This window comes from Sciurus carolinensis, chromosome 15 (assembly GCF_902686445.1).
Source record: "Sciurus carolinensis chromosome 15, mSciCar1.2, whole genome shotgun sequence".
In the NCBI taxonomy this organism is placed as follows: domain Eukaryota; kingdom Metazoa; phylum Chordata; class Mammalia; order Rodentia; family Sciuridae; genus Sciurus; species Sciurus carolinensis.
Genome location: NC_062227.1, coordinates 55,537,806 through 55,562,609, shown reverse-complemented (window position 1 = coordinate 55,562,609; position 24,804 = coordinate 55,537,806). Strand labels below are relative to the sequence as shown.

At 36.1% G+C, this 24,804-nt stretch overlaps 1 protein-coding gene across 6 annotated transcripts in view; it reads left to right on the top strand.

Moving 5' to 3' along the window:
* The window catches only part of Smad2 (SMAD family member 2), an 87,479-nt gene extending 64,556 nt beyond the window's left edge, over nucleotides 1-22,923 (top strand). For 5 of the 6 annotated variants that reach the window (XM_047526268.1, XM_047526266.1, XM_047526264.1 and 2 more), the window contains 5 exons: nucleotides 6,128-6,181; nucleotides 7,275-7,487; nucleotides 9,627-9,764; nucleotides 9,949-10,093; nucleotides 12,312-22,923. In XM_047526268.1, the coding sequence (XP_047382224.1) occupies nucleotides 6,128-6,181; nucleotides 7,275-7,487; nucleotides 9,627-9,764; nucleotides 9,949-10,093; nucleotides 12,312-12,435 (674 nt within the window). In that variant the 3' untranslated portion in view covers nucleotides 12,436-22,923. The remainder of the gene's footprint in view (nucleotides 1-6,127; nucleotides 6,182-7,274; nucleotides 7,488-9,626; nucleotides 9,765-9,948; nucleotides 10,094-12,311) is intronic. The other variant, XM_047526269.1, reaches the window with a different exon arrangement.
* Nucleotides 22,924-24,804: the final 1,881 nt, after the last annotated feature.

Below are 24,804 nucleotides of genomic sequence, written 5' to 3'. Positions count from 1 at the left end.
GTATCAGTGTAGGTTCATTGATTGTAATAAATGTACCAGTGTGTGGGAATACTGATAGTAAGATTGTGGGGGGGGTTGTAGAGGTATGTGGGATCTCTTTGTATTTTCCACTCACTTTTGCTGTGAATCTCAAATTACACTTAAAAATAAAGTATTGGCAGGTGTGGTGGCTCATTCCTGTAATCCCAGCAATTTGGGAGGCCAGAGCAGGGAGATTGCCAGTTTGAGACTTGCCTCTACACCTTAGCAAGACCCTGTCTTCATATAAAAAAGGACTAAAAGTATAGCTCAGTGATCAAGCACCCCTGCTTTTGGTCCCTAGTAAAAAAGTTTTTTTGTTTTTTTTTTTAAAGGGGGGCATTGTTTGTTTATTAAGAGTAAGAAAAAACAAAAATGATGTCACCTTGAAGATACACCAAACCAGATCCAAAGACTGGGGGAAAGAAACATTTACAAAGGCATGACAGTTCTAAGAACTGATTTCTAAATTTAAAAACTTGTAAATCAAGAGGGAAAAGATAGTAGTTAATAGAAAAATGTACTAAAAAGAATATGTAATATTTATAATAGAAACCAAAAATAAGAAACTGATAAAAGTTGGGTTTGGTGGCACACACCTACTATTCCAGCAACTCAGGAGGCTGAGACAGGAGGATTACAAGTTTGACACTAACCTCAGCAACTTAGGGAGGCCATAAGCAACTTTAGCAAGACTCTATCTCAAAATTAGAAACTAAAAGATCGGAAATGTATGTTAATGGCAAAGCACCCCTGGGTTAAATTCCCAGAACCCCCCAAAATTTTTTTTGACAAGAATGCCTCCTTTAAACTTGTTAAATCAGTGGTTGTCAATGTGGAGTGACAGTGCAGTGAAACACTAGCTTATAAATTCTTGGTGAGACTAAACACCAAGAGATTTCTTTAGCAGTTTCCTCTTTGAAAATGCATCCTACAAAAATATGTGAACTTGTGTGCAAAGATACATACACATACATGACCTTATATGCAAAGGCCTCAATAGTGGGGGGCTTATGTCACTGAGGCCGCCTTGGTAATTAGGCTTGCATGAAGGTGAACATGACCATGAAAGGTCCCAGGGCTTCGTATGGGAGGACAGGAAAAAAAAAAAAAAAAATAGGGGTAATTCCATGAGGACTACCTCTTTGGGCACTTACTATATTAATATCTTCAACATTTTGTCTCTGAAAAATGTATCCTACAAATATATGTGAACTTGTATCCAAAGTATACACAAGGATTTTGCTAGTTGTTTTAGTTGTAAATCATAGGCACTGCTGATTCAAACAGGCTGAAATAGACTATATAGTACTTTCATACCTCTAAGGTATGTTGGTAGGCCAAAATTAAAGTAGCAACATGTATGTATGAATAATAGAAGGCTAATCGACTTCTATTTTTTTAATTATTCATCACTTGTCTTTATCTTAAATTTTTCTGATAGCTTCTGTTAACTAATAAATTAATTTAAAATTTTATAATGAACATTTATTTTTGTAATTTGTGAATCTAACTTTTGTCACATCTGACTAAAGTCTGTTTTATGTTAGTGCCTTAGAGTTACATATATATAATAGTGGACTTCATTTTGACATATTCACACATGCATGGACTATCATTTGCTTCATTTAAATCCTCAGTACTTCCTCTTTCACCTTCCTCTTGTTCACCTTCCTTTGCTGGTCTTCCTTCTGTTTATTATCATTATTTTTTTATTTTTTATACCTTTATTTATATTTATGTGGTGCTGAGGATCAAACCCAGTGCCTTACATGCTAGACAAGTACACTACCACTGAGCTACAACCCCAGCCCTGTTTATTTTTTTTTAAATTGGTTCTTTATAGATATACATAGAGGTGGAATCATTGTAGTATATTCATTTATGTGTATAGCATAATTTGATCAGTTTCATTCCACAGTTCTTCCCTTTACTTTCCATCACTCCTCCCTTCACCTCAATCTCCTTTCTTTGCTCCACTGATCTACCTTCTGTTTTTATGGGATCCCTACCCCCTTTGTGTTTTTATTTCCATCTAACTTCCACATATGAGAGAAAACATTCAGCTTCTGACTTTCTGAGTCTGGCCTATTTCACTTAGTATGATGTTCTCCAGTTCCTTTCATTTACTAGAAAATGCTGTAATTTTGTTATGCTTTATGGCCGTGTTAAAACTCCACTGTGTGTATAAACCATGTTTTCTTATTCATTTCATCTGTTGGTGGGCACCCAGGCTGGTTCCATCAGTTCTCTGCTGTGAATTGAAGTGCTGTGAACATTGATGTAGCTGTGTCACTCTCATAGGCTAATTTTAGTGCTTTTGGATAAATACCAAGGAGTGGGACAACTGGGTCAGATGGTGGCAATTCCTTGTCTTTTGAGAAATCTCCACACTATTTTCCAGAGTGGTTGTACTAATTTGTAGTCCTACCAACAATGTATTAGTGTACCCTTTCCCCCCACATCCTCACCAGCATTTGCTATTGGTTGTATTCTTGGTTATTACTATTCTGACTGGAACGAGATGAAATCTCAGTGTAGTTTTGATTTACATTTCCCTGATGGTTAGGGATGTTGAACATTTTTTCATTTATTTGTTGACCATTTCTGTTTGGTCTTTTGAGACAAGTCTGTTTGGTTCTTTTGCCCATTTATTGATTGGATTATTTGCTTCTTTTGGTGTTTTTTGAGTTCTTGATATATTCTGGATACGAATTCCCTGTCAAGAGGAGTATCTGGCAGAGATTCCCTCCTGTTTTAGTCAACTTTTTTGCTGCTATGACTAAAAGATCTGACCAGCACAGTTGTAGAGGAGGAAAAGTTTATTTGGAGGCTCATGTTTTCTGAGGTCTTAGTTCATAGAAGGGTGACTCCATTCCTCTGAGCTTGAGGTGAGCTGAAACATCATGGCAGGAGAGTGTGGTGGAGGGAAGCCACTCACATCATGGCGATTAGGAAGCAGAGAGAGAGACTCCACTCTCCAGATATAAAATATATGCCCCGTAACCACTCCCCAAATTAACCACTTCCTCCAGCCACACCCACCTGCCTCCAGCTACCACTCAGTTAATCCCACCAGGGATTAATTCACTGATTAGGTTAAGATTCTCACAGTCCAGTCATTTCTCCTCTGAAACTTCTTGCATTGTCTCACATGTGAGCTTTTGGGGGACACCTCATATCCAAATCTTAACACTTCCCATTCTGTGGGTTCTCCTTTCACACTCTTAAACTGATTCTTAGTTTTATTTCTTGAGCGTTAGCGGTCTTATGGAAGACCCCTAACTATTCGAAATGGAAGAAACTTTTAGAAACAGAGGAATCTGCAGTTACAGTTGAGCCTGTATTTTCTTCTAGCAGTTACAAATTCCTAGGTCTTTGATCTACTTTGAGTTGACTTTTGTGCAGGTTGAAAGTTGGGATCTAGTTTTATTCTTCTACACATGTATATCCAGTTTTTCCAGCACTTTTTTTGCTAAAAAGGCTATCGTTTCTCCAGTGTATGTTTTTGGCATCTTTGTTGAATATCAGATAACTGTATCTGTGTGGGTTCGTCTCTGTGTCTTCTGTTCCATTGGTCTTTGTGTCTGTTTTGATGCCAGTATCATGGTGTGTCTGTTACGATAGCTCTGTAGTATAATTCGAGATCAGGTATTATGTCCTGCAGTATTGCTCTTCTTTCTCAGTATTGCTTTGGCTGTTCCGAGCCTTTTATTCTTCGATATGAATTTTAGTACCACTTTTCCTAGTTCTGTGAAGAATCTGACTAAACTCTTAATTAGTTCAAGTTAATGAACTGTATGGCCCTACTGGTCATTTCTGATAAGTATTTAATAGAAGAGTAAACAGTTAAAAGATATGAATAACTGAGCAATTTCCTCCATTTTTGATAGTTTGTTTATCGTATATCTGCTTCAGGAAACAGCACTGAACTTTAGTTCATTGTTCTAAATATATTTTGACCTTTCTTAGTTGTACCTGTTGTCACTTGCCAGCAGATTTTTCAGACTGAGGAATAATAAAGAACAGCTTATGGAAGACTCTTCTGGGTTCCAAAATACAGTCATCATCTGTTCTTCTGATGTGTCTGTTTATCTGGAGACTTCCATTTCACCTTTGTGATCTGCCCTTTTGTGTTGTGGTTGTGATGATTTGTGATAGAGTGAGCTGCATATAAAGCCACCTGACCTCCCTTATACATTTGAAGCTTGGGAGCTGTCATGCTCTTGAGGTAATTTTCCTTAAATGTAGAGAATGAGCCAGGCAAGGTGGTACATGCCTATATCCCAGTGGCTCGGGAGGCTGAGGCAGGAGGATTGCAAGTTTAAAGCCAGCTTCAGCAAAAGCAAGGCACTAAGCAACTCAGTGAGACCCTGTCTCTAAATCAAATACGAAATAGGACTGGGGAAGTGGCTCAGTGATTGAGTGCCCCTGAGTTCAATCCCTGGTCCCACCCCTGTTCCCCCCCCCCCAAATAAATAAATGTAGGAAATGATGATCATAAACAAAATTGATCCTGTATTTATGATCATAGTAGCATTATTTAGCATTTGCAATAAGTGTGTTTTAAAATTTAGTTACATAAAATTGAGTAATGTCATTTCAATGATTCTGATTATTTTTCTCTATTGTCTAGTTTGTTCATTCTTTTTCTTATTTTGTATATTCGTTCCCTTATTTTCTTGATTAGACCTAGCTTACTTAGGAAGACCTTGTTTACTTAGGAAGAATCAGATAATTACCTCAGAAAATATAATTTAACAAAACCGATTCCAAGAATCTATCTTAAGTCAACTTCCATGGGAGAAATAGAGAAATGTCTCAGAGTAAACTCTAGAAAATTGTTAACTACAGAGTTTCATAAGGGAATTCTACCAAACTTTTTAAGAATGGATTATACAACACAGTTTTTAAACTGTTAAAGAGCATAGAAAATGACAAAACTTGTAGATGGCCATAGTAATGATCACAGAACCTTACAAACATGGCATTCGCATAAATCTACACCTGTGTTGCTTGAGGCTGTGGATACCAAAATCCTGAGTAATTATCTTCAGCATCAAGGCTAGTATCATGCTTAGTAGGAATATACTAGAAGCAGTACCTTAAAATTAAGAGTAAGACCAGAATATCCACTGTCATCACTGTTTTTATTAATGTGGCACAAACACCCAAATGATTGGTAAATCAAATGTAAAAGGACTTTCTAAATGCTGCATGGTCAGAATTAAAATTGAGTCATAAAACAGGTGACCAAATATTTGCAAACCTTACCTTGAAGAGACTGATATCTCTAATTTGAAGAGCCTGTACAGCTCAGTAAGAAAAATGACCCGTATCTACAGAAAAATGAGCAAAAAGAAAAAAAACTAGTCATACAAAGGAGATAAAATATAAACAAGCATAAATCTCCTCAGTGTTATTAATAAGAGTTGTGTGTTTTATCAACAGTATCACCATGGTCTCTCCTCACCATTGTATTTTTACTGGGAATAATTTGGTATATCTTCTGTGAATGATAATTTTAGCAAAATCTTATCAAAATTAAAAATGTTCAAATCCTTTGACATGGCAGTTTTTCTATTAAGAGTATACTTAAAATAGGATTGGAAGTATACAAAATGTGCAAAAAATCAAGAGTAGCCTGAATATCCAATTAATCTAAGAGTGTATGTAATTTTGTAGTGCTGATGGATAGGTAAATAGACAAGTAAATAACAAGGAAACACCAACATGAACAATTTCTGAGAGTAGTCTAGAAGTGCAGAACTAGGCTATTTGTGTATGAAAAGAGGCACAGAACAAAAATGTTTGCTTATATGACTCGTAGAATATTTCTGTAAATGTATACAAATGGTCAATAGTGGAGCCTTCTGGAAGGGGAAACCAGGTTATAAGCCTATACTGTTTATATGCATTTGTACCTTTTGTATATTGAAGCTCCCAAATTAAACTAAAATAAAATAGTTAATATATTTTGAATTCTGGGGATTTAATTATCTGTGTCTTATTGGTGATAAGATACAACTGGGGTTTTAGTACTTGATCAGAATCAACAGTTCTAGGAATACTTCAACATCCATTTTTTAATTGTCTCCTTTTGTTTTAGGCTCTCCAGCAGAACTGTCTCCTACTACTCTCTCCCCTGTTAATCATAGCTTGGGTAAGTTACTGATCCTTTCCCCCGCTGTTTTTACTTATCACTTAAGGAAAATTTACTCTGAAAATTTTCATATGTATAAGAAAAGAATACCAATGAACAAAATAGTTACACAAGTGATTTTAAAGATGCTTTAAAAAATTGATACTGTATCTCAGTATTGACACTTCATGAAATATTCTTTTATTCATGGAAATGTTCTTTATGGAAAATTTTTTAACCTGTTATGGATATATTTCTGTGGATATGTTTATGATTTATATATCTTATAGCAACACCTACTATAGGAGCATGTATGATGTGTACACACAACATATGGGAGGATATGTATGAGTGAGTGTATGTGTGTATTTATACAAGTCATTTATTTTTGGCCCTCATTTTACCTTGCCACTTGAAGCTCTTCAGCTTCTACATGTTTGGAATTTATTCTACAAAATTGTCAGGTCCCCCCCCCCCATAATATTTCTTGTGATATGTTTTAGTCAAAATTACCAAAGTTAAGTACATGTGATCCTCATTTTCTTGTGAAAAGTAGTCTCTTGGCTGCATATTCTGTTTCCACTTGAATATTCTGTTTTATTACCTTCTGCTTCTCATATGTGCTGCATAAGTTTTCTATTGTAAGAAGGATAACTTGCCAAGAATCTTGTGTGAAAATAGTCAAATGTCAAAAAGAGTCATATTTTGTATCCTTTCATTATGACACATTTTCTTGTGACTGTTGACTCCTTAATGTTGAACCAGCTTTATTCTATTTAGTCTATCAAAAGTTACTTCCGTTGTGCATTATTAGAAATGCACTAGGTATGGCAAATTGACTTACTGACTGTGGTTGTTCTAGGTTTGAACAGGTACTAAGCTAAAACTACTAATAAAATAAATAAACTAATATAAGTGACCTCATAAGATGGAGGAAATTTGAAAAATGGGAAATCTGGTATGGAAACAAAAAGAGATAGCACTTCTACCTCTACCTTCTACTAGTAACTACTGTTACTAGTGGTGCTGGCATAGAACATGTTAAGATAATGATGAAGTCTGTGTTGGAATTGTTTGTACAATATTTTCTTCCTTTTACTTTCCCCCTCCCCAGATTTGCAGCCAGTTACTTACTCAGAACCTGCATTTTGGTGTTCAATAGCGTATTATGAATTAAACCAGAGGGTTGGAGAGACATTCCACGCATCGCAGCCCTCACTCACTGTAGATGGCTTTACAGACCCATCAAATTCAGAGAGGTTCTGCTTAGGTTTACTCTCTAATGTTAACCGAAATGCTACAGTAGAAATGACAAGAAGGCATATAGGTAGGTATGTTTTATATTCCTTGTGTGAAACATCAGTGCTGTGTACTCATATGGGCCTTGTGTGGTTTTATCAAGAACGCGAGTGTGAAAATTCCATCCTTCTCTCCACTGGTTTAAGTTCCTATGCTTCAGTTCTGTTGGTCTTGGTTGATTCTTCATTCTGCAAACTCTTTGCATTGACTTCCTCTTTATTTGGCAACCTTGATACAAGGAAGTCCTTCATTAAACATGTGTTGAAATAATTGTAACTTTCTGAGTCTCCGCCAGTCATAAAATTGCTATGTTCAGATTTTTAGGTAATGATTTTTATAAATCATGTTGTTTTTTTCCCCAGTATATATCTTCTGGGTTTTTCTTGTTGTTTTGTTTTGTTTTGTTTTTGCTCCTTCCATGACTTCATATATTAAACCAGATCTTCTATTAATCTGAAGCTAGATATCTAAGACAAGAACTGTCATTTAATGTAGTTCAAAATATTATTCAGAGTGTCTTAAAATGTGATCTGGGGGTCTGGCAGTACTAGAAACCCTTTCAGTAGGTTTGTGAGGTCGGAACTATTTCATAATTGTGCTAAGATATGTTATTTGCTATTTTCACTCTCATTCTCTCAGAAATGTACAGTATCCCAGAGGCTTCAAGGTGTACAGTTTTGCAAGATATGAGATATGATATGAGAATCCATGTCTCCTATTACATCTCCTATTATTCTTATATTATTATTAAATAAATTTGCAAAACTATGAAATGTTGCCACACTTCAAATGTTTTTTTTTTTTTTTTTTGCTTTGGAAATGTAGTTCTTTTTATATTAAAAAAATTGTTTACATTAATAAGTTAAACGATTCTTTTTTGATTTTTAAATAAGTACTTTTAACAATCTCATTTTTAACATAACATGGTAAATTTCCACAAATATATTCCACATATACAAAAACCTTTGCCAGGGTCCTCAGTGGTTTTTTTTAATAATGAGGTGAAAAAAAATTGAAAGCCACTAATAATTGAGAAGCATTCTCATCATCTTAAGGTAGTTTCTTTTGATAATGGTTTGCTTTTATTTTCTTTGACTTAATCATTACATCCTTTGAGAAATAATGCTGATTACCATAGTGATTACTGTAAAATGATAGTACCAGTACCTAGGCATTCTGTTACTTGACTTCATGTGGCAAATCTTGCTTGACATATAAATTAGGATATTCTTGTTAAAGTACCCAGGTGTCATTGCAGGTGAGGAAGGCCTCTGAGTGCCCACCCATACTTTATTTGCATCTACCCTTTTATTTTCTCACAACAGAATATTTGCTTCAATTTTAGATCATCTTTTTACTTTTGATTTCTAATTTATCATATGATCAGAGAATGCATGTATATCAGAGAATATAGCCTGAAAAGCCTACATTTTGGATTTCCTGTTTTCCTGAAAACATGATTGACAGCTTCACAAATATTCCAGTCTTATTAATAGAATAGTCTCTTAATGGAATAAATATGAAGTTTTGCATTTGTCTATTAAATCTGGTTTGTTGGTTATCTTAGTTTTCTTGCTGCATAACAAAAATAATCTTCCTTTCTTAAAGTCAGTTGATTTTCTGCCTTAATTATATCTGAAAAATCCCTTCATAGTAGCTGTGTCTTCGATCAAATTCAGAAAGAATTATTAAAATAGCCAGTATAATTTTTTCTTACCTAATTCTGCTTATATATTTGGAGATTTGGTTGCCACAATAATACATAGATTTTTTAAAAAATCTCTTTTATTAACCTTCATGGGATCTATAGGGAAATACTATTAGTAATAAAAAGATATTTGTCCAAACATGTTAATTCCTTTGAAATTAATTCAGTTATTTTTACTGATTTCAAAATAATACATAATTTGTATGAAACTGTTTTATTATCCTTGTACTTTTTTTACATAGTTTAAATACTTTTTTATAAATACTTATTTTAAAAATAAAATTATTGTTAAAAAATACTTGAAAAAATATACAGTGGTATATTTCAGAGTTAGACTTCAGGTAAACAAAGTCATGGAATACCTTTTATCATTTCAAAATTCTTCCAAGAAGACTCTCCCAAAGTCACACTGAAATAGTTAAGTGTTGTAAGACTAACCCCATATGTATTTTGTTTTAGGAAGAGGAGTGCGCTTATATTACATAGGTGGGGAAGTTTTTGCTGAGTGCCTAAGTGATAGTGCAATCTTTGTGCAGAGCCCCAATTGTAATCAGAGATACGGCTGGCACCCTGCAACAGTGTGTAAAATTCCACCAGGTATGGACTCAACAATGTAAATAAACCTATCACATCCACTTGCTTAGTTTTTGAAGTTGCTAATAATTTTAGGAATCAGGAGATGCTTTTGCATGCCCATGTTCTAAATAAAACCCGTTGCCCTTTTAAAATTGTTTTCTAAGAACAATACAGTTTTTACAAGTTTACTTTTTCTCAATCCTAGGCTGTAACCTGAAGATCTTCAACAACCAGGAATTTGCTGCTCTTCTGGCTCAATCTGTTAATCAGGGTTTTGAAGCTGTCTATCAGTTAACTAGAATGTGTACCATAAGAATGAGTTTTGTGAAAGGATGGGGAGCAGAATATCGGTAAGAAATATGTATTTTTTTCCTAAATTTCTATAGTGTAATTATTTTTTATTCCATTATTTTGGATCTTCTTAAGTTCATTGAGGTGTGGAGTCAGCAGATCTTTTTATAAAACAATGAAAGAAAGAGGCTTCTAGATCCAAAACTATGGCAAATGACTGTGCTGGCATTATAGAAGATATGATTAAAACCTGTGCAGACATGCATTTTAACATAATATAGACTGTCAAATATTGTAAAAGGAGAAGTGTGGGGCTAATGGAAAGCTTCTTGATAGAGAAGACACATGATCTAGGTTCTAAAAGATGCATAGGATTTCAATAGATGGGGATGGGCAGGTTGGAAAACTATAATCCTGACAGCAGAATAGCAGTTTGGTGTGGAGTTTAGAAAGTAGAGAGAAATAAAACTGGACAAATTAGTTGAGACCAGTTGAATAAGTAGTCCCCCTCATTAGTTACCCCCCGTCAACTGATGTTCATTTCCTGGCGCCCACAGGCATGGCATGGAAGTTCTCAGGCATAGAAATTCAGAAACCTGCATTTGGAAGTTGGCTAGAGTATAGTGTGGGACACTGATGCCACCTGCTACAGAAATCACATCCTTGGAAATAGTTTTAAACAGTATGAGGCATATTTCTTTTTTAGAATGACGAATTGACAGTGTGTTTTCCCTGATGCCTAGAAACACTGCCTTCATCCTTCCTTTCTATAGTGAAGTCAATAAAATTTAAAAATTTTTTCAGGTTCCACTTTGGAAAGCTCAAAGGCATAGTTTGTATACTTTTCTCAGTAGCATATATTCCAGAATGAGAATACCAAATCAACTTTGAGTGAATCTGATTTGAAAGTTTGGAGATGAAAGTTGATAATGGACTTTTCTCGTGGTTGAAGGACTGTTATGTTGAAGAAGCAAAAGCAGATTTGTTGACTTACTCTATATAGTGAATAAAAACTAAAATCAGTGCATGAAAGCGACAGAATGTCATTCAGTAATTTGGGATTACCAGGGAATACGCCTTTTTGTTGAAGTACTAGTGTTGTTGTTTAAGCCAAAACCTGAGTAATGTTGCTAAAAGGGATGTTGTTCATTGACTCTGTCAGAGAAAGTTGAACAATAAGTCTTAATATTTTGTGTTAAGAATTTTGTTTGGATCAAAATTCTGGTTTGATGCTGGTTGCGGTGGTGCATGTCTATAATTCCAGTGGCTAAAAATGAGGCAGGAGGATTGAGAGTTCAAAGCCAGCCTCAGCAACTTAGTAAGACCCTGTCTCAAAATAAAAAGGGTGAAAAATATCTATTTTTTTATATATATATACTTTAAATTTGAACCCTGCTCCATTTAAATTCCGTTTGATATTTGAGTATCTTCTAGTCTATGATTGATTTAATGTATAGGGTTATCATATTTCTCTGGGACAGCCCTTCCTAGTTCTCCTCTCTCCTGGGAAGTCACCATGCTACATTTTTTTTTGTTTTTGTTCTAATTAGTTAGACATGACAGTAGAGTACACTTTGACACATCATAATAAATGAAGTATAACTTCTCCTTCTGGTTGTACATAATGTAGAATCACACTGGTGTGAAATCACATGTACACAGGGTAATAATGTCCCATTCATTCTGTCATTTCCTCCTTTCCCTCCCTTCACCCCTCTACCTCATGCAAAGTACCTCTATTTTTCCCTACCTCTTCCCCGCCCCCCCCCATTGTGAATTAGCATCCGCATAGCAGAGAAAACATTCAGCTTTCAGTTTTGGGGGATTGGCTTATTTTGCTTAGCATGATGTTCTCCAGCTCCATCCATTTACCTGCAAATATCATACTAATTTTAATTTGAGGAGAAAAGAATACTTTTTAAATCTCTCAAAAAGAAAACACTTATTGTAGTACTTTGAAAATCATCTACTTTTCAAAATAATAATCGTATCCAGAATTATCCAAAAAATATCCAAAAGAGAAGTTAGATTTTAGTATATACAGGGTTCTATTTTGGGGGGGGGGGGTGGACAGGGTCTCATTATGTCGCCCAGGTTGGTCTTTAAGTCCTGAGTTCAAGTGATCCCTCCACTTTAACCTCCTGGGACTACAAGTGTGCACCTCCATACCTGGCTAATACAGCATTTTAATTCCTCTGAATTCTTAATGCATGTACCTAAATATAGCCATGCTGTTCTTTTAATTTCATGATTATTTTCTTATATTCTTTCAACCAGAAGGCAGACAGTAACAAGTACTCCTTGCTGGATTGAACTTCATCTGAATGGACCTCTACAGTGGTTGGACAAAGTATTAACTCAGATGGGATCCCCTTCAGTGCGTTGCTCAAGCATGTCATAAAGTTCATCACCAGTTGAGTCCCATCAAAAGACTTAATGTTAACAACTCTTCTGTCATAGTATTTGTGTATGGTCCCGATGGACTGTTTGCTATCCAAAAATTCAAGAGAAAACAGCACTTGAGGTCTCATCATTTAAAGCACCTTGTGGAATCTGTTTCCTATATTTGAATATTAGATGGGAAAATTAGTGTCTAGAAGTGTCTTCCTGTAAAGGGGGAAAAGAAGATTTAAAGACTTACTGGTATCTTGTTGGGCATAAGACTGAGTGTCCCAAAGGTTTATTAATAACAGTAGTAGTTATGTGTACAGGTAATGTATCATGACCCAGTATCGCAGTATTGTGCTGTTTATATACATTTTTAGTTTGCATAAATGAGGTGTGTGTGTGCTGCTTCTTGATCTAGGCAAGCCTTTATAAAGTTACAATACCTAATCTGTATTCCCACTTCTCCGTTATTTTTGTGTCTTTTTTAATATATAATATATATCAAGATTTTCAAATTATCATCTAGAAGCAGATTTTCCTTGTGGAAAACCTAATTTTTCTGCCTTTTACCAAAAATAAACTCTTGGGGGAAGAAAAGTGGATTAACTTTTGAAATCCTTGATCTTAATGTGTTCAGTGGGGCTTAACAGTCATTCTTTTTATGTTTGTTTATTTTCTGCTAAATTGCATTATTATGGAAACCATATTGAAAATCTTTCCAGGCCTCTTTTCTTCATCCCACTTTTGTTCTGATACCAAAACGGTGCAGCGTGACATCTTTTCTAATTGCGCTGACACTGCTGGCACCAGTTAATTCTGGGTCCAGTAAAGTTCATGCAAAGGAAGTTCCCTTGTCTTAGAACCAGATTTCAACAGATAATAATTGACTTGTATAACCTATCAGTCTATTGACTTAACCTTCCATCTCATAAAGAATGCACAAGTGGCAGTATAATTGTTTTCAGGGATGTGCTAGAAGTACTTCAGTATATTTATCCTTTTTAAAGCCAATCTATAAATATAAATACCCTTTTTTAAAGGTATTTTAAAATATTTCAGCAGCAGGCCTTCTGCTCTTTGATTTGAGTAGCTTCATTTGACTTACCAGATTGTATTATGAGACGGACCTTTTGTAAATGTAATTGCTTCTGCAAAATACCTAGAAAAGTGACGCTGAGGTATAATCAGCAGATAAGGGCCATCTGTTTTTAAAGTATGTTGTATTCAATTTATAAATTGAATGTTATTTTACATAATTAAGAATTCAGAATTTTTAAAACTGGGGGAGAAGCCGTTTAGCAAGTTTTTTAGCTTATAATTACCTGTGGTCTGAGCTGTTCTTAACTAATCCTGGGTATGTGGTTGACCATATTTTATGCTCTGCAGTAAGAGGAGATTCCAGCAGCTCTGTTGGTAGTCCATTCTGCAGCAAGTTATTATTATGTCTAATGTTGACTCATTGCAGTGTAAACATGTCTTCTTCTTTGCATCTTAACAGAAATGGAAAATACCACTCCTGATCCTTTTTTCGTAAATTTTCATATTTTTGAAGATAGATACCTTTGGTACTTGTTCTTTGAAACCATATTCACCTGTATGTACAAGTATCATTTTCGATACTTTCAGCATTTGGTTGTTTTCTATTGGATACTCCCCCATTTTCCTATATATTTGTGTATATGTATGTGTTCATGTAAAATTTGGTATAGTAATTTTTTTACTCATTCAACAAATATTTATTGTTCACCTGTTCTGTGCCAGGAACTTTCTTAGCCTTTGGGTAAAGGTGAACAAGACAGCTACAGTTTCTGCCTTTGCTGAGACAGCAGGTATTCTAACCTGTAATCATCCTGTCTGTGAAAGAGATAAACAGGGTACTGTGCTAGAGAATAACAGATGCGATGCTTCAGGTAGAACGTCAGGAAGGCCTCTAAGGAAGTGAATGCTCAAGCTAACACCTGGCCTGGAAAGACCCAGCCATGTGAAGAACCAAGGGAGATAAGCACTCCAGGTGAAGAGCGCAGCATCAAGTGCAAAGGCTCATTTTAAAGGAGACTCACTCTTAGGTGTTAATTCTTTACACAGAAACCTCTACACAAATCCAAACTTGAAGATCAGAATGGTTCTACAGTTTATACTATGTTGAAGGTGGCCTTACTTTGTGACAGACTGAGTTACGTCATTATCACTTATATCTTCTTCCTCAGATCTTTACTATAAAAATCTTGTTTGCACCAGGTCAACACCACTTAATTTACCAATGCTTTCTTTGCAGTTTTTCACCAACATAGTGACCTGCTTCTTATTTCCAGACTTCCCTCTGCCCACTAATTATTACTTCTGCCCATCTTGTGATTAGAGTAAATGTCCCAGTTATTAACCACTGTCAGACCTGCTGGAGATAATCTGTGGAGTGTCTGCCGTTTGTGGAAATATTTACATCCTGAAGGACTTGTACTAATGTTAGGAAACAGATCTGCAGGCAGAGAGTAACTTTGAAAGTGGTAGAAGGTCCTGGCAGTTGAGCTTGCGTTCATGTGTTAAATGAAGTAGTGCCAACTGTGGCATTTCAACAGTGGAGCACGTCTGTGTATTTCAGGTGGGATTTTTTCTGTACAATGTGGAACTGGGACTGAACTCTGAAGACACCTGTTGCGTTGAGCATTTACACTGTTGAGCAGTCGACTTCAGCACAGTGATTTCTTTTGTGTGAATGTTTAATGATCACATTTGCTTTTTAAATGAGATACTGATTTTGCATTATATTTTGTCTACTGTGGCCTAATTTTTGTTCCATTGTTTTTTCCTTATAAGGGATGGATTTTATTCCAAATGATAGCATCTCCTCTCTTTTGAATTGTCTTTATTTAATCAACAATATTATTTAGAATTTGTTCTCCATGGTACTGGTGGTATCTGCACTGTAACACCTGAGAACTGGATGGCCATGTTGCTAACCCAGTTCTAAAATGAGTTGGGATTTTCCCAGCAGCTCCACAAAGACACTCTGGGGCTGACTTAGGGCGTAGAGGCTGATGCTGTTCCCACTGACTTTGGTTCAACCAGTGGCAGCTCATCTTATATTGGAGTTCTGCCTGAGATTTCTTTTGAAAAGAGTTTGATTGCTTTTTTAAAAATAAAATTTGAAGTCTTTATACCCAAATTAGAAAATAAATCTGGATTTGGGCCGATCTTTTGGAATACCACTAAATTGTGTTCTTTCATCCTGTTTAAAGGAGCTTTCCTGGTAAGATCTGAACCATGCCAGCTACACTGACTTTATGTTATGGTATACATTCAGTGAACACTTATTGATACCTGTTGCTTACCTAGCCACTGTGACAGATGTTGAATAATAAAAATATGACTAGAATATGGTCCTGGCCCTCAAGCTGGGCTTAGTGTGTGGGGCGTAGTTGCTCTCAGGACCTGTCACTTTGCCAGAAGAAAATCTGCCTGATTTTTTTTAAAAGTATTCCATTTATGTACTCTCACTCTCTATTCTAAGTAAATATTTGCAAATTATTTAATACCTAGTTATATTTTTACCTTAAACCATATGCAATTAATTTGATCCATCTTTGAACATCTTCAGCTTTTCTCCTTTGTTAAAATTATTTAAATTTCACTTTATTTTTACTTTTGTTGTGAATTTCAGTAAGACTAAGACTTTGAAAGTGAAAAACAATCAGTATTTTGCTAGTTGAAATCAAAAAAAGAAAGTATATACCCAGTCGATTTTTCTACCTCTTCCAAAAGCTGCCCATGTAGACCTTTAAAATCTTATCATTTAAAAAAATGACTAAATAGTTTGAGCATTTATTCTGTATTAGGCACCGTCTTGGTCTGATGAATATAAAGTAACACAAGACAATCTTCATGTACTTAAAATTTGTCTTTTATATATAGTCTTTGATTTAAAAGCTGTCCCCTTCTGAGCCATCTCCCCAAGGATCTCCCGCCTGCACCCCCCAGTGCTGGGGATCCAACCCAGGGCTTTTTTGCACAGTAGGTAAGCACTCTACCACTAAGCCCCAGTCCCCAAAGTATCTCTAGATAACTCAGAAATTCGTGGACATGAGCAACCAGGGACCTTTCCTCTTAACTCTGATCTTAAGCATTAATGTTTAAATATATCAAATTATTGCTCATTTTCTTCGTCTTCTTTACTTTACTAAATCCTTGATGATCCTCAACTGAATTTTATTTTTCCTCCCCTCTGACAACATGTATCCAAGTGGTACTTGCTGATTGCCCTATCTCCTGTCAGTTGTATTTTATCTGCAGAATCAGAATCCTCTCTCCTTTGAATTTACTATTATCCAAAAAAGAAGGGCACTTTCATATGCCGTGTTTTCATTTCTTTACCAAGAATGTTATAGTGTTGAAACTAGTACCTTGCTTTAATCTTACAAATGACTCTGAAATTCTGTCCAGTTAAATTCCTCTTGTGACTGGCAAATAGCAAATTGTCAGATTCTATTTTAAGATTATGAACTTTTCTGCCACTTGCAGCCAGTAAATTCCCCATAACACCAGCCTCCTTCTGTCCCAGAGCACTGGATTGTTGTATTTAGTACAATCAGGATGACAGTGGCGTGAAGTCTCTGGAGGGTGAGAATCCTGCTATTGAGCTCCTTCTCTACCTTCCTTTCAAGTTTTCATGAATATTGTTTTTGGGCTCCCTTTTGTGTGCTACAATTGAGGGACAAATTATATCTTCCAGTACAATTCCTCACAACCAGGAAATGTGAACTATACTAGTCTCATGACTGCCTTTATAATAAGAACTTGTCTCAAGTGTTCATGTGATTTCTTGAGTAGGAACTGTTGTATCTTGGATGTTATAGTTATCTTTACATATAGCAGAACTGCCTCACACTTTTTAGTAGGAGGTAAAGTATATAATATGTGTGTACAAATTTAAATACACATATACTCATAGAAAAACTAACAGTTGGGGTCATTTTAGCAATGGTAAGTGATTCCATTATTTAAATCTCAGATCCCAGGAAAAAGTTCTTAACTTGCTTATAGACATTTTCCTTTCATGGATAGACCATGAGTGTAATTTTCATTAGTAAAATTAGAGGCAGAAGGCAGGCAATACTGAGGATTGAACCCCAGGGCTCTTTACTACTGAGCTATGTCCCCAACCCTTTTTTGTATTGACACAGGGTCTTGCTAACTTGCTGAAGCTAGCCTTGAACTTGAAATTCTACTGCCTCAGTCTCCTGAGGTGCTGGTATTGCAGGCCTGTACCACCATACCTGCCAAAGTCCTAATTTGGCAACTCATTTAGCATGCCATTTTTAGGCAGCTTAACAACAATCATAAGTAGAATTCATTAACATTAGGTAAAGCTTTGCCATATACCCCTTCACTAAGTTACTATACGTCCAGTAGTCTCTGGAATGTACTGACCTAGTGTTGTGTTTGTTAAGTTGCTCCCCACTTAGTTCCCTTGTCCCTTTAAGATTGCTGCTTAAAATACCTGGAAAGTATCACTACAAGGTAAAGGTCTCCTGTATCTAGTGATGGCTGAGGTGGTTCTGGCCTGTTTTCTTCATTGTATTCAATAGAAATGGATTTTCCAAGGCTCCTTGGGACCACCCCTGACCCATGGGGGACCTGGCCAGGGCATATTAACCCATGTTAACATCAGTGTCAGTTGACTTGCTGCCATGAAGTCCAGAATGGAACCAAAATTTTACTATTGAGATATAAAGATTCCTTGGAAGAGTAATGCCACTGATGATGGAGGTGACAAGGGTTCATTAACTCCACACACAGGACTTTGAGTTTTTTTTAATAAAATTTCAAGAAAAATGACGTTCTGCCTTTCAGAAAAGTAAGAATTCTTTTCTAAACTTTCCAGTTTGCTCCTTTGGGATGGGAAATAGGGACTGCTTTCTATTTGTAATTAAAGATAAGTTATTAGACAATGATCCATAATATATTGATTTTTAAGGACAAAAGTAAAGTTTTAGAATTATAAAAATACTTAAATATTATATATTTTCCATTTTACAATCAACTATTCTCCCTTTTTCCCTGTGGCTTTTAAACTTTTGGCTATTTTACAATGTTAGTCACTAGGTAACTTGCCATATTTCTAGTTCTGTATTAAGTTCTGCCCTTCACAGTGTTGTAAGCAAAAAGTTGGTTCTTAGCATTTGTCTGTAGGAATAGGAGGCTTACTAAAGTCTTTGTTCTTCCAGTGAAAATTTCTTTTTCCTAGGGAAAGAGATGTTTGTCTTTCTTATTCACATTCTTGGATTCTTCAAGCTGAAAAGAAATTTGGTGAGAAAGAATAGGGTACTTTTCTTGTAAATTTATGTCATTGCCTTAAGAATGTAGTAATTTTGTTGGTCTATGTAACTCATATGCTCACAGACTACTTTAAATCAGGAGAAATAATTATATGTAGCAAGTAAGTAACACGCATGCATTTTTAATTAAATATTTCTTGGCAAAGTGCAGAATCCTGATTGGGCATTTCTTAGGCCAATATTACCTCAGGCTCCATGTTTGCTTTTTTGACCCTGACTTTAAGGCATAAATACTTGTGTGTCTTGACTAGTGATAGTGATGCTGTGACACTAAACATTTTATGTAAGAGGGTAAAACAAGGAAAACATTAGAGATGAAGTTGAAAACACTTGTGCAGTCTTTGAACTGCAGTCACAGCATTGTCGGCAAAATAAAAATGTTCATATCTGAGAATATTTTTTGCAGTTTTCCCCCAGGGCCAGACTTTCTGGTAGAGCACAGTTAAAAGTAACATAATTCTGAGCTTTTGGAAATATCTCCAGTTGGCAGTCTTCTTTTCAATCTATAAAGCAAGAATGTGGGCAATAGCTGGCATTGAATGTTTTCACCTAAAAAAAGAATATGAAAAGACATACAGAACTGGATTATACACTTAGCTCTGAAAAATCTAGAAAACATACAGTAAAATACTATATAACTGGACAAAGCCAGAAGAACCTTTGGAACATTTGTCTGGAAACAGATTTCATGGGTGAATTTTGATAAACTCACTAAATTTGGTTACTCACAAATGTTCTTATATTTCACACCTTAAGTAAGGCAGTTCTGGACTTCTAACCTTTTCAGCAAGTTTGAGGAACTAGCCATTAGCAAGTGAGCTAAAAACATTTTGTGGGTTGATGTACTTAAAAGTAGCCTTATACTCTGAGACATTCTTAACTTTTTCCTAGTGATGCTAAGGGAGGAGAGGAGCAAGTGGTGTCCTTAGGGTGACCAGCTGCCCTCACATGCCTGGACTGGGGGGTTTCCTGGATGCAGGACTCAGGACTTCTCAGTACTAGACCTAGGGGAGACCCAGGAGGAGGTGACTATCTCAGGTATTCCAGTGATATACCCTTACTCCCTGACCTGGTCATGGTTGCTACCATATTCAGCTGCCCATGGCTGTCAACATTTCTGATACTAAGATATATATCCTTCAGTCATTTATTACTGTGGATAGAACTTAAGATTCAAAAACAATAATAGCTAAAAGCACTAACATGGTGAGACTTTAACAGTGACCCAGAAATGGTAATTGGTTATTAAGTGAAATATAGAATGGACAACTAGATAGCTAAGTTCTTCAGAATGTGTGTGTGTGTTCAATACAAATCATGTGTCTTTGGGTGGGGGGGTTAAATTTTAATGTGAAATTTTAATTTTTCACAGTAAACAAAAACTTGAGCGTGGTTGTGGATTTCTCTCAGAGGGAAAATATGACCTTTGATGCTCTGACCTCTCTTACATCTTGTGGTCTCCTGCTCAAGAAACCAGAATGTGGTATTTTATTCTTGGTGACTGTTGTATTGAAATTATTAAACACCATCAGCAAATAACAGGTGAAGGAATTGGGTGTCCTGATTGTAGACTGAACCATCTGCTCTCCAGTCGACAGTCCTCCTACTTACTCCTAAGGTGCTTCCCAGCTAAACACCAAGTACGTCAGCTGAGATTTTCCGAGGCGGCATCAAGATGGTGCAGTATGAAGGATGCGGACTCCTCTTGCTCCTCTCTGCTAGTCCTCTGGCTGCATCCTCTGTGCACTGTGATGGAGACTTAAATGTGTTCTTTGTAAGTTTTCCTCCTATGGTGGTTAGAAGAATGATGTGGTTTTTTTTTTTTGTTTTGTTTTGTTTTTGTTTTTTAAACAATGAGCTGAGGCTTTATTACATCTGGTTTTCAAGTTAAATTGTGAAATACTGATTTCCTTCCCCTTCCCACACCAAATATTTTAGTCTATTTAAAGTATTAAAAAAACAGTTCTGCTTAAGAAAACATTGCTTAAATGTCCTGTGATTTCTGGTCAATTTTTATATATTTGTGTGCTTTCACTTTTTTACCTTGTTTACTCTTTACCTGTGTTAACAGTGCTGTTGCCATTGAAAGGTGGACAGTTATCCTAGCATTAAAAAGAAAGCCATTTGAGTTTGTTGACCATGTAATGACACTGATTTTTAATGTTTTAATTGATTTTGGCTTAAAATGATCTTTTTACAAAGGGTATTACATTTTGGTAAATGTGAAAACAAAGTTGTTGTATGTACTTGATATATGTATGACTCTTAAGAATGGATCTTTTTGTTTTTTAAATTTGGTGTTAACACAAAAAGACTGTCCCATCCCCCTCTCAGATAGGCACTGTTTATATAAACAAACACACCGCACACACCACACAATCCTAGTTAGGCATTTTAGTTCATTTCATAACTTTCTTGTGCCAAATGGTTGTTCTCATAGACAAGATCTACAGTATACACAAATTAGAAAGTGAAATTCAGGCTTACTCCCAAAATATACTCATTAAAAAAACAAGCCCTGTTTTTTAAAGTCCCCATTGGAAAACAGTGGACATAATCTCATAACTAGTTATAACTGAAAAACTCAGGAAACTTTTTAGATCAGCTAGAATCTCTTCGTACCTTAGGAGAACTTGGATTTTAGGTGGATCAGTGGTTTTGTGGTTAGCAGGCTGCTTTCTTCAAATCATTTTAGACAGACTTGCTTTAGGGTGCATTAAAAAGGGGGACCTCAGAAGCTGAAGCACACACTCCTGTTTGGCATGGGGCAGCCCAGAGACTGGCATAATTTCATCAGTTTTTTTCTTTGGAGAACACGTAAGCAGGCTTACTTCCAAAATTGCTGCAATAGGTAACTACAAACAGTCCAAAAGGCACTTTTCAACACTGAGCTCCAACATTCCTTCAGTTGACAGACACCTAGAGATTCTTGTTTATTGTCCCCTCACCTGGGAGCAGGTCTGCTGACGATGCTGTGTGGATGCTGACTATCTGCACTGGGAGACTAATGTCCCTAGATCCGACATGCTCATCAAGCAGCTGAAGAGTAGGGAACAACTAAGGTTTATCTTCAGCAGTTTCCCCACTAGGTAGATCCTTTTTTCCCTAATTGCTTTTAGATAGATGGAAAGCCCTTGGTGCAGAATGGAGGCATATTGGTAGCAAACTGATGTAATCCAGTATTGTTTTAAACACCAGTCATGTCCAGGAACTAGGGTAAAGACTTGGTTCTTCCGCTGCTCAAAAGCATATTTCACTATGTACTTGTTCATCTTTTTGACCTACTTGTCCTTTTCATCAAAATATACAATGAGACCAATCTGAAAACTATATAAGTTCACAATTTAATAAATGAAATAAAAATGTCATACACATAATGAAAACTGCTGCAATGAATAGGTATGGAAATACTTGTAGAATCAGTTGAACTGGTAGTTTTGTAAAGTTTCATGCTGCTCTGAACAGACTTGTAATAGTTACATTCTTAAAATCAACCACATTAGTAGAAGGTGGGAACATTGAGTCAGAGGAACAAGTTCAAGGATAATTCAGCAGTGGACCCAGCATATGCTTCTTAAGGAGTTAGCCAAAAGTAGACTCTTACTGAGCTCCAGGCTAAGCTGCATGACCTTACTGGTTATAGCATAAATGGAATTTGAGAAAGTAATTTGCCAATTTTTACAGTGTGTCTTTAGTGCTTAATACTGGCCGCCTCTACCTTTCTTAATGCTATGTGGTAATAAGATTCAGAGTTTTAAAGGTAGTTCAGGGAAGAGATGTGATCAGAGGAAGGAAAAGTTGTTTCTGAATGATATGGTCCAGGAAGAACATGGACAAAGTAAGTGCAGTGTACCAGGATAAGGATGCATTTAATTTGGAGAGTGGAGAGGACTTTCTGAAGCTCTCAAAATGAGGTTTTGGAGCAACTCTTGCTGAATGTGCATGAAAACCAGACATTACTGAGCTATCGCCTTATATGGTGAACAGAAAACGGATGGCCACAAGCCAAGCAGATGCTGCTGTTAAGCCCACGAATAATAAATTAAGATAGTGAGAGGTGAAAGCGATAGATTGCTGTATACCTTGGGTTTCACCGTCTTCAACGACATTGGGCTGCTGAGCACTAAGTTGGCAGCAGTGGTGAGAATGCCGGCCATGACCCAGGCAAGGATGAGCTGCTGGGGCGGGGCGGGGTGGGGTGGGGAAGGTGCTGCATATTACAGCATCCTGTGTGTGTGTGAATGAAACATCCTTTTCAACAACTGATGTTTGTTCATCTAGGGAACCCCCTGAAAATTTAAGCAGAGTTGTTACTCTGATAGTGACTCTCAAGAGGCTACAGCAACTGCCCAATAGGGATTCTGTATTGAGACCACCCATCCAGAACTACAGTGGCAGTTCACTTACTCAGATTTTAAATCTTAAGGTTCTTCGCATGGGAGGTCTATATTGACTTGTTATTGGCAGTATTTGACCACACCAGTGCCACGTAAATAACATTTTAATATAAGTGATTACCCACTTTTACATGGTTGTATTTTTAAAATATGGTTGGACTGCGGTGGTACAAATGTAGATTTAAACAAGCCTCATTTACCATCTGGAATAAAGTATTTCATAGAATGTCTAGGTTGCCCTTTTATATTTAAAAAGCAGATTAGTGTCTTTGTTTTACCCAAGAACCACAAACTACTTCATTCCAACTTTTAAATCATGATCTTGAATAATGTGGTATACCCACATTTTAAGAACATACTTAGTCAATCACAAACACATTTTCTAAGGAGTTGAATTTTATAGAGATAATTGAATGCTTTCATCTGTAACCGAATTAGTGGGCTACAAAGCACTGTGGTTTCTTGATATGCTCTGAAGTTGTTAAAGGCAGTATTTTCTCAATAAGCTTCGTGCATAAAGGAAGTAAGAGGCAAAGGAGATTTTTTTTTCTTTTGAATTCTAAAATGAAAACCACAGGTAAGTGTTACACTGTAAACGTTTAGCTTTTTTACTAAAGCATTAATTTCCTGACCTTTATTCCAGTGTCCAGATGTTTAAAATCAAATATATGTTAATAAAGTGTAGCTAGATTTGGCAAACTTTGGTGTTCAGAGATTCTGACAATATCTATGTAAGATATCGCACAATTTTTATTTGCCAAAATGTCAACTGCTGTCTTCCATTTTTCTAGTCTACTCTGAACCCCCTGCAATTAAAGAAACCTTTAGAAAACTCCCTTGTCTTAGAATATTGAATTGTTTCTATGCTTTTTAAGAACTGAATTTTCAAAAAAGAGATGGTGTTTCACCACGTAATCATTACCACTGCATTAACCTACGTTCACTAGTATTTCATGCATCCTAGTCTTACACCAAAGACAATTAAGTAATAAATGATTTTCAAGTAGTATCAGCACAATTTTTTAAATAAAAACTTCACATGATGGTAGTACCACCACTTTTTTGCCCAAAAAAACCCTAAATTTGGCTTAAAACTTGGACTTGGTACCTAAGAATCTGGCTTGCTTTCATTCTTTAAAGATTATCCTTGAACACGAATGCTTGTATCCACCATCTTCCAATTCTTATCTGTTGTGACAGTGGGTATGCTTTTTTTCTAACCTATGTTGCCACCAAGGAATAGTCTTTAGGTTCACAATTTATATAATCCATGATTGGCTAGATGGGATTTTGAACTTAAAATCATTTAAACTAGAAAGTAGGGGAGCAGACTTGTGACTTGGTCTCCTTGTTGTGTGGCTGTTTCTCAGCAGGAGAAAAATAATACTTCAAAAGCTGTAAAACAAGAATGATAAGGATAGAATGCTTGAATAAAATAGTGCTCTAACTATTGCCTTCTTTAAACAAACTTTTTTCACTATTCATTGATGTGGACAGAATCACATTCTGCTAGCTTTAAGTCTTGGTTATCGCTTCTGATGTAATGGAAAATACAATTGGACTTGGACTCAGGTCTGGGCGCTTGGGACCCTGCTTATGCCCATTTGTGACTTTGGATAAACCATTTCATCAATCAGCTTCAAAGAACCTCAT